The sequence below is a fragment of the Festucalex cinctus genome, chromosome 7, assembly GCF_051991245.1.
Source record: "Festucalex cinctus isolate MCC-2025b chromosome 7, RoL_Fcin_1.0, whole genome shotgun sequence".
Classification (NCBI taxonomy): domain Eukaryota; kingdom Metazoa; phylum Chordata; class Actinopteri; order Syngnathiformes; family Syngnathidae; genus Festucalex; species Festucalex cinctus.
Genome location: NC_135417.1, coordinates 20,925,059 through 20,935,162, shown reverse-complemented (window position 1 = coordinate 20,935,162; position 10,104 = coordinate 20,925,059). Strand labels below are relative to the sequence as shown.

Here is a 10,104-nt window from a genome sequence, read left to right as displayed (position 1 = left end):
CCCCCCCCCTTTTTTTTTTTTAATCACTCAGTTGCTAGTTGCTGTTGTTTCTACTAAGTACTGTCTCCAATGTTCTCTAATTTCGATACGGCAAATGCACAGGATCGTATGCCGAGAAACGTTTCTTGGGAGGAGTAATATAGCGGCCTCGCTGCTTCAAAAGTCTAGGCCTATCAGCTATTCAGATCACTGGTTCGTCTCCCCTGATTGTTCTTATACGTTCTCCGTTAACTCCCTGAGGCAGCGCTACAGCGCCACTCCAGACTTGGCATATATATTACAGCCGTTAAACCTCTTAGGCGTCTTCTTTTTGACAGTCGCATGTCTTGAGACGGTTCTGTCTGTACAAGATTTGTTTGAGGAACGAAGCCGGCTTTGCTTCCGTGTGAACAGGACCTCAGTCTCTGAGTCCTTTCCATTTCACTTTGAGGCCTCTGTGAGAGTAATCAATTGAAAGTGCAGCATACAGCAACTATTCATGGACAAGTAGAGGTAAGCATACAGGAGATTATGTAGCAGTAATAATGCGTAGCATACAGTAGACAGTAAGAATGCGAGTGTGAAGAACTGTGGAGGTAATTTAGAAAACAGGAGTATACAACCTTTGAGTATTTGAAACAAAAAAAATCTAATTGAAACAGCACCACAAAAAAACAAAAAACAAAAAAAACACTGGTAGTCATTACTAGTGATCACTTAACATTGGCATAATCTATTTTGATATTTGCTGAGAATTTACATCATACATTAAATTAATTGTAGCTGGAACATTTCACTGAACAGTTGGTCAAACTTTCACTGCCACACATGATCGGGAATGTGATATTCCATGGATGGTGGCGATAGATACCATTAAACATGAATCATAAATACTAATCTTGTATGCAGTGTGTCATCCTAGCCATCTCCAGTATTGTTCTAAATAAACACAATCAAATACATTAGGTAGTGTGACGGAAAAGGAGAAAAGAGAAAAAAAACAACTCCTTTGTAAATCAAAACTTTAATATGAGGTTTGCAAATACTGTTGCATTTTACAACACAACATAACACATTTACATCACCCTGAAATTTAGAATTGTTTGTAATATTCAAATCAACACATTATTTTAACATTGCATAGTAGACCATTGTGTAAATATCTTGCATTAATTCAAGTGTTTTAGTTTATTCATTTTCCCCTTTCGGACACATTAGAGCTTACATCGATCACTTCACATCATTTGCAACATTGACATCCGAAAGAAGGGCTGACGGGTAGAAGCTGGTGGCTAATTCAAGACCCGTCCCCATCGACCCATTACTATAACGCATCAGTCATATACATTGTTTAAAGTGTAATAATAAATCATTGGCATCTTCAGCATGTCATGTCATATAAATATTGAGTAATCAACAGTCTTAATTTACAGATAGTAAATGCTTTGTGAATAAGTACAGAATAGATCAAACTAAATTCACAAACATTTGAAGTACTATTGCAGTAGTGATTAGTAAGGCTATCACTGGCAAACAAGCTTGTGTGTATTTAGCCAATAAATCTCACATGTTTTGGGATTCACAGATTGAAAAAATTTGAACGATATGAGTTGAACGATAGAGATTAAGTACAGTATTAAGTGTCAGTGCTGAGAAAACAATGAAAAAAGCTCGAGTTTTCTGTAAAGCCTTCAGTTTTGATGCTCATTTTTTGCCCAGTCTTGCCATCCACCCGGGTAATGCTGAACACTGGAATAGAGGATAGAATGAGATGGAGAAATGGGAGGGAAAAGTGATGGGTTATACATGCATGTTTATTTCATTTTGTAGATTTTCCTTTAGATATTAGTCATATTGTATTGACTAGGGGTGTTAAAAAAAAATCGATTCGTCGATATATCGCGATACTACATCGCGCGATTCTCGAATCGATTCAATTAAAAAAAAAAAATATCGTTTTTTTTTTTTTTTTTTTTTTTTTTTTTTTTTTTTTAAAGAGCTCAGAATTGTTCATTCGGTAGTCTTACCGATTCAACGTCTTATCATCATTGCCTTTTTTTTTTGTGTGTGTATGTGTGAATCGATTTTTAAACTTCCATTTTTAATGGAAAAATATTCAACAAAACGTCTGACTTCGGGTTAGGATTCACACCTTGAGCATGGAAGAATGTTATATGAACGGAACATTAAGCCTTAATATTTTATTTTAATGCTGTTCAAACATGAAACAGATTACAACCTCTATAAGACTGAAATTTCAGATAAATAAATACATTTTCATATAAATCTTACACTCTACAAGCTTACTGATTAGTATTTTCTAAATTTGAATGAAAAAAAATCGCAACAATCGACTTATAAATTCGTATCGGGATTAATCGGTATCGAATCGAATCGTGACCTGTGAATCGTGATACGAATCGAATCGTCAGGTACTAGGCAATTCACACCCCTAGTATTGACATTTATGAACAACTGTTTCGACAATGGGAACTATGAGTAAAGAACAGACACCAAACTCCCACAAATGCTTCCAATGAATCCCAATCACTTCCATTAACATCAATCTTTTCCAAAATTCTGCAACCCAACTATAAGCAGTCTTACTCTTTGTATCCCAGTTCAGAGGCCATATCAAGTGCAGTCTTGCTCCTGATGCCTGCTAGGCAGGTGAACACAACATTGTCTATCTTGTGGGGCATCTCACCACCATACATCTCATTGAACTCTTCCGGATCTAGCTGGAGAGCTGTGCTCACCTGGCCCACTGCAAAGACATGAATACACAGATGATATTTTCAGTGATTTGCAAATGGTGGATTCATGCCCCCAAAAATGGTTTGTGAAACTAATATGGGTGAGTCATGGGCAGGTAGTTTAAAAAAAAAGGACTTGGAACATGCAAGCATGTGTTATTTATTGTATTTAAAAATAGACAATTTTAAACAATACATTTCGTGACATAAATGACAATAATAATACGGATCTTAGAATGACAACAGCCTGTTACTACCAATGTAAGTCATGCTAATTATTATATTTTAGAAGTAACGAGTCCACACCTCAATAAGAAATATTTTCAATTGTGGGGAAAACATCACTTACATGGGACGTTAATTGAGCCGGGGATGGAGCCGTATTCTCTGAGCTCCCATGGCTCTCTGACATCGATAATGACAGACTTGCCACCGGCCAAAAGTTTCTTCAACTGCGCATAAGTCACATCCGTGCTCGGTGGCACCGACCCGAATGTGCGGCAACCGAGCCACCACTCAGGAGCTGAAGGACAACCAAACAAACTTGCCATATATTGGAAGTGTGTGAGACAAAATGGTCGGTTTTTGTTATGTACATACATGGTAAGCGTAAAGCTACAAAAAACTGGGTGAATCGTTAACAACGCAAAACAGACAACTCACTTGAGTAAAGACGTGTGTTGCCAGGTCCTGGCAAAGGGGTTCGGCTGCTCGGGACACAGGCACCAAGAGAGATATTACTGTCCCACAATAGTCGTGGGGCGACTCTGGAAAATCTCACACACCACCGGAGAGCCATGTACAATAAGCAGCTATAATAGGACGAATTCCTCGTACAAAACTTGTAAATATTACACAACCCCCATCAAGTGTACGGAACTAACTTTGAGCATGCGCGTTTGGGTAGAGTACGGGTCGTGCAAAAGACCAAAAGACATTATTATTTTTGCGCTACACGGCCTCACAAACAATACTTTTCCATATATTAGGTCTGTTACTACTCATCTATGAAATATGTTGCGCACTAAAATAGTACAACATGAGACCCTGATACAAAATGTAACACGAAAAATATAAAAACAATTTAGCCCACAGAGCAGCAACTGTGCATTCTTTACAAATGTGACCCGAATTGTAACCTTGGAATTAAGAGATTATCAGACGTTTGAATGCAACTCAGATCTTCTTTTTTTTTTTTTTTTTACTCTTTATTTATTTCTATTCATTTTTCTATTTTTTTTGCTTTCCGTTAATTACGCAAACGATTACATTTTAGGAGTGTCTCAAGGAAAATCAAATTTCCTGATGAACCTAAATGCAACACTACTGGCTTCCGAGTGCGTCACATGTTTATTTGGATTGCTAATGCTATAAACTCTGGCAGCATTTAGTGAAGTCTAACAGTGGATGTGTACATTTTATTCCATATGTTCGGGCTTTAGTTCGTAAAACCCTTGTTAACCAAGCCTGCAGGAAGTAAACAGTTATATTATTAGCGGTGAAAGTCTGCAACTAGCCTGTTGGCTAGCCAAGGGTTATCATCAGTGGTTTTAGCTAACACTGTCAATCAGTAATTGGAACGAAAAAATAAAGAGGTGAGTTAAATTATGATGATTTCCTTCTTATGAATCCTGATGTCACGAGAAAATTGTCGCTTTGTACATATTGGGAATCAATTTCAGTTTCTCTATGTTTTAATTTAAACTGTGCTAATTAGGACCACTTAATCGTCTCCAATTGAATAGTGGCAGTGGTTATTTTGCCGTGACTGGCAACTCTCATACTAGCGTTATTTTGCCGTGAACGTCCTTGATTGGTCAGTCGCCGGAGCGATATATATTTTGGCCTGGCGTTAACACCTATTTTACTGTAATAGTAAGTTGGCCGTGAATAGATTCTTTTATCGTGATGTGTAGGCTGCTGGGAATTGATTATTCTGCCGTGAGTCGTGCAACGTGCGTGGTTGTCGCCTCGATCACCATCTTCTCACTCTTTTCACGAAGTTTCATTTTGTTTTGCTACCGAAAATAGGCTTTTATTGCATGTACAGAGCGATATTTGCACCCGTGATCTAGCAACTACAAGGCGGTCGCTCTCAAAAATCAAAGTTTGATGGTTCCCCCTCCTCTTTAGAAAAAGGAATTATTATTGTCTATTTCACTTTATTTCTCAACTCAACTTTATTTATAAAGCACTTTAAAATAAGCATTGCTGTACACAAAGTGAATCATGAAAAAGAAATCGGTCAGGCAGTAAAAAAGTGGAAAAGTCCCAAATAACAATAATGTCACAAACATTTCAACACTGAATATGCTTTTGGAAGCCAGCTCTGCTCTGCTTGCAACCATGAGTTTAGTGTAACGTGCCTGTCAATTAAATAAATCATCATGACTCTTAAGTCCTAATGGCAAGAGGAAAGGATGATTAAGAACACTGGGGTTGTTTTATGTCATACAGTAACATCAAAGTTTTATCCTGCAGAGCTCCAAATGCGTCTTAAGGATCCCCTGTCTGTGACAGCCGCCAACATGACTAAGCGGACAAATAAACCACGAAAACCTCGAGATGAAGAATCATCAGATGAAGTCAGTGGTAAGTCACTGGAGTAGAACACTGTTTTGTTTTTTTTTGTTTGTTTTTTTTTGTTTGTTTTTTTAAATATAGTTTTATTTTTTAAATAACTTGACATGTACAGTAAAATAGGATACATATGGTGCTGCAAAGTGAATGAACTTGTACCAGCATTATAGGGGACGTAAAAAGACTTTTTAATGTTTTTTATACAAATAGTTGGGTCTCAGGAGTGCCTGGCCACCCGATGAATTATTTTATGCACATTGCACCGAGTAAGAGTAACCATACCTTGTTGGAGTAAGTGTCATTTCAGATTCAATGGTTATCATCAACATAGTACACTTCTGTAGTGGCTTCATAAAGAGTCAAAGAATATTGATTATATTAAAGATTATTATACTTGATATGTCAGATGATTTCATAGTAATTTTGATCTGTTTTACAAAGTTTATTTTATTGTTCTATCTTTCATTAACAGGGTTGACTTGCCAACATGTGACCAAGGCGGTGGACTTCAGCTCGGTGAAGAAATCTGTGTTGTCCAGCTTGTGGTTGGTCTGTACTGAGTGCCTGAAGGAAAGAACCATGATCAACAGTGAGCCAGCAGCATTTCCAGAAATCTTAGTTTGCCTCAAGTGTGGTTTCCAAGTAAGACTTCCTTCAGGCACACATTGGAGACCTCTGCAATAAAGTTAATATGACTGTAGGTTTTGGTCTACATCTCTTATAAAAGATGATTCGATACGCATCTCGACAGATGGCGTGTGATACGATTAAAGTTTGCAACAATTTTAAAATCTGTTGTAATGATTTGATTCAGTTTGTCATATCAAAACAAATTTTCATGCTTGAATTGTTTTTTGTTACACAGCTAACTATTGTTTTGTTTTGTTTTGCCAGTTGAATAACATGTAGTGTGTAATTTTTACAGGGCTGTAACCACACAGGAATTGAACATGCTGTCAAGCATCACCGAACTTTCCTTCCTGAGTCCCATTGCATCACCATAAGCTCGAGCACCTGGAAAGCCTGGTGAGAAAATGCACACACAAGGATCAAAATCGAATGTTTCAACCAGCTCAGTGTTTCCTCTACATTCACTTAGGAGTGGCGGCCCGCGACAATTACTGTAAATCCTAGCCACCATTCCTTCAAATTTCTTCTTTAATTTATGTAATTAAGTAGCACGTTTCCAGAAATTGTTTGTGTGTAGAGACCGTCAGCAAAACTAGTGAAGCTAAAATCATCAACAGTTGTTCATGGTATCCATGAAGGAACACGCAATCAGTGGTGAGACCAACTTCAAAATAAAATCTTTCCAAATGCAGTAAAATGCTGATATTTGTGCCTTGGATACTTTTATTTTGAAGTTGTGTCCAGCAGAGTGTAGCAGCGTGACCGCTGACTTAACTTGTTTTTTGAATCGCTCTGTTTGCTGTGTCTTGCAAACTTTTGCTACAGACTTCACATCAACAACACAACGTTGTCCTGAAATCCACTTCAATCTCTAAGGATGCTAAAAAAAAAAAAAAAAAAAACTACTTAAATACACTGACATAGTATTATACGGTGCCTGTTGCCAGCATTCAGTGCAGGCTGTAGCCTTAACATCACCAGTGTTAGCCGCTTGTTAACTTATCCACTCCCAGCTATTTTCACTGAAGCAACCCCCTTCGCTCTCAGCTGTTTTACTGGATTTTGACTGATTTTGCAAGGCCCACAGAATATTGTGTTCTATTGCTATAAAAACATGGAACCTACCAGATTAGAGTCTCTTCTTTAACCAGGAAAAAAAGTATACTTCTGTTTCCGTTTTGCAGCAATTAGCAGCATCATTATTCACAAATCTGTTCAAAACTGTGGGGAAAACAGCTTGTTGCAACATGGCACTGCTCGATCTCTTATACTCTGCTGCTACCTGTTGGCCGTTTTTGTAATAACTACCATAGCTTCAACCATTCTTATCAGTTCAAAGGCTCCATCAAAGCCTTCTGTATGCTTTAGCGTGAAAAAACAAACATTAAAAACCATAAATACATCATTGGGACAATGGCAACATTTAAAATAGAATGTATTTATACATTTTTGGGAGAAAATTAGTTAATTGCTAGCTTGCAGTGAGCAAGACAGTGAGTCATCGGATTCATTTTCAGAGGCAGTTTAACTCATTTGCTCCCAGAAACGTATAACAGCGAGAAAACACCGCAGCTAGGAAAAATATGCACATATTGAAAATATTTGCCCTATTTCGTTGTTGAAGTTTCTTTGAAATGTTATGGAAGTTATCCTGTTCTTAGTTAATAGTTAAGACATAACTAATTTGAGGGTGATTGCATTTACAGGAGCTCACCAATACACTTTCTGTCTGACTACTCCATTTAACAGGTGCTTTGAATGTAATGAGGAGCTCTCCACTCATTGTAACAAAAAAGCCTTGGCACAGACTCTGGATTTTTTACAGAAACATTCTCTCAAGGCAACATCAGGTAGGATGTTTGACAAGTGCTGCACCTAATTTAGAACAGTCTTGTTGCAATTTCATCAATGCTAAATTAATCTTAGTAGAATTTATTCATAAACACAACTCAAACATGGCACCAAACTTCAGGACAAGGAACTTTTAACAATGACAATTTCATTATCAAGTACAGTGATTATGTATCAATCATCATTTTTTTTTTTTTTTAGCATGTATTATAAATCTGACACGGTCACAGAATAGTAGCAAGATGCATAACAGATTTCCAGGGTTGGTGAACAACAATAATTAATAATCCTGATACCAGATTATTGTGTCAATGTTTTTTTTTTTTTTTTTTTTAGCATTATTCAGAACAGACTTTTCATGTTTCAAATAATTTGTCAGATTCAGGCAGCCTCTTAAGACTGCACTGCAGTATACCTGCTCCCCCTGGTGGTTAAGATTGTCAGCATTCCTCAATTTAACCTTCTTGCTACTCAGTCTCTGCACAGCGGTTCTTATGTTGATATAAACTTGTTTTTAAAAGACTAATATCCCATTCATTGCATTCTACTTACTAATGAATAAATACTGCTTTGCTTGCACATTCTTTCGTTACGGTATGTATACAGTATGTATTATGAATAATACTTCAAATGTGACTTAATATACCGTACTTCAAATGTCACTTACTGTGAGTATATTTTGAATTGTTGGCCTTCTCAGTGCTCAGACTAACTGAGCTATAATTAACTCGTCAAATCATGATGACATTTTTCGATATTTTCTATTGACCTACTGAGGAACTTAGCATCATTCTCCCACGAAATTTTGCACTTGTATCGAAAAATGTATACCGGTAATCTAGACAGCAGTGATGATTGCTATGTGCACAACTCAAGACCAACTGTAATAGTTTCACAAGATTGTCCACGTGTGACACTTTTAATTGTCAGTCTGGCTGCGCCATTCCATGTTTTGAGAAAAAACAAAAAAACACTTATCATGTTTAAATATGCGGTTTCCACCATAAACGGGGGGTATTGGTTAAAAAATATAGGCTATATACAGTATGTTGAGGAAGAAAAAAGAAAAGAAAATATGTGAATCTGCGGGTGCGGAACAGTAGGTATGCGGCGAGCCTCTGTTTTACAACAATACTTAACCGTACTTTCATATCTACCTGTGGATAAAATAGTGAAGCTTGTGGTAAAAATGTACGCCAGTGGTACGTACCACATTGGGTAACTGAATGGGAGTGAGCCCCACCTTTCAATGTATCTACATTTTCATCTTTATTCTTACTCACATCCCTTTCCTGAAGCAACCACCGTCTTCCTTGACTGACATGCCATCCTTTTATGGTTAAAAAAAAAAAAAAAAAGTGATACAGTAAAACATACTGTATAGTATGGGAATCCACAGAGGCTCAGAACCTGATACGTGCTTGCACAGGTCATTTGACGTAGCATCAATATAGCAAATCCTCCAATGTTCTGGAACGAGTGGCCAACTGTCATTTTTTTGTGATGGTTCAGTTCAAGACGGGTTTGGAAGTATTGCAAAGTATGTATCGGCCCTAAGATTCATATTTGAATACCCTTACCCTATGGTTATACATCTTGTCACGCCCAAACTAATGAAGGGGATGTAAATTGACAGTTTGACGAAAGCAATTACTTTACATGTGTTACGTAATTGGTTAGTTAAGTAGATTATATACAGTTATATAATTTGGTGTTGACATTCTTTGATTGACATGATTTTTGGCTCTGCGATTCGATTGCGAATTTTCTATTCTAAATGAACATGTGAAATCTCACTACCCCTAAGCGGCCAAATTGTGTACAACATGAACAACCCTCCCAATAAAGGCACACACAAAGAGCAAGACAGTATAGAATAAATGAAGTCGATTTTGGGACATTTTATATTGATTCTGAATCATTTATCTTAGGAGAATCAATTTATTTGGCATAGCACTACTAAATGCTAAAGATAATCTGTGTGATGATTTGCGGTCTCACTATTTTCAACTCAAGCCTCCTGAACTGTGTCCATTTACCAGTGTCCATAGACTAGCCAGCCATGCACATCGAGGCTGGTCTTGAGTCAGCCCCTCAGCCACAGCTGAAGAGTTGCAGGATTGATGCTGTAACAGTCACCCACTCTCTGTGTGCATGTCACATGACTGCGCACATTAGCGGAATTAGGCGCTTGAGTGATGCTTCCCGGCTGGGTTCCCTGAAGAACGCGAGCAGCTGTGAGGGGTTCGCCTCAGCTCTGTTATCCATTGTCTTTCCTGCTATATCGCCTGTCCCTTGTTCTGCTGTC

At 37.6% G+C, this 10,104-nt stretch overlaps 2 protein-coding genes across 4 annotated transcripts in view; one reads left to right on the top strand and one right to left on the bottom strand.

The window, feature by feature from the left end:
- Positions 1–987: 987 nt before the first annotated feature.
- tstd3 (thiosulfate sulfurtransferase like domain containing 3) lies at positions 988–3,624 on the bottom strand. The gene is made up of 4 exons (XM_077527079.1): positions 3,399–3,624; positions 3,085–3,258; positions 2,587–2,746; positions 988–1,728 (listed from the first exon to the last, which is right to left on the bottom strand). Exons 1-4 carry the CDS (start codon positions 3,532–3,534, stop codon positions 1,671–1,673), a joined length of 528 nt encoding a protein of 175 aa, XP_077383205.1. The 5' UTR covers positions 3,535–3,624; the 3' UTR covers positions 988–1,670.
- Positions 3,625–4,058: 434 nt separating this feature from the next.
- Positions 4,059–10,104, top strand: part of usp45 (ubiquitin specific peptidase 45) — a 33,181-nt gene continuing 27,135 nt past the window's right edge. For 2 of the 3 annotated variants that reach the window (XM_077527468.1, XM_077527467.1), the window contains exons 1-5: positions 4,059–4,330; positions 5,217–5,327; positions 5,788–5,957; positions 6,241–6,341; positions 7,695–7,795. In XM_077527468.1, the coding sequence (XP_077383594.1) occupies positions 5,225–5,327; positions 5,788–5,957; positions 6,241–6,341; positions 7,695–7,795 (475 nt within the window). In that variant the 5' untranslated portion in view covers positions 4,059–4,330; positions 5,217–5,224. The remainder of the gene's footprint in view (positions 4,331–5,216; positions 5,328–5,787; positions 5,958–6,240; positions 6,342–7,694; positions 7,796–10,104) is intronic. The other variant, XM_077527469.1, reaches the window with a different exon arrangement.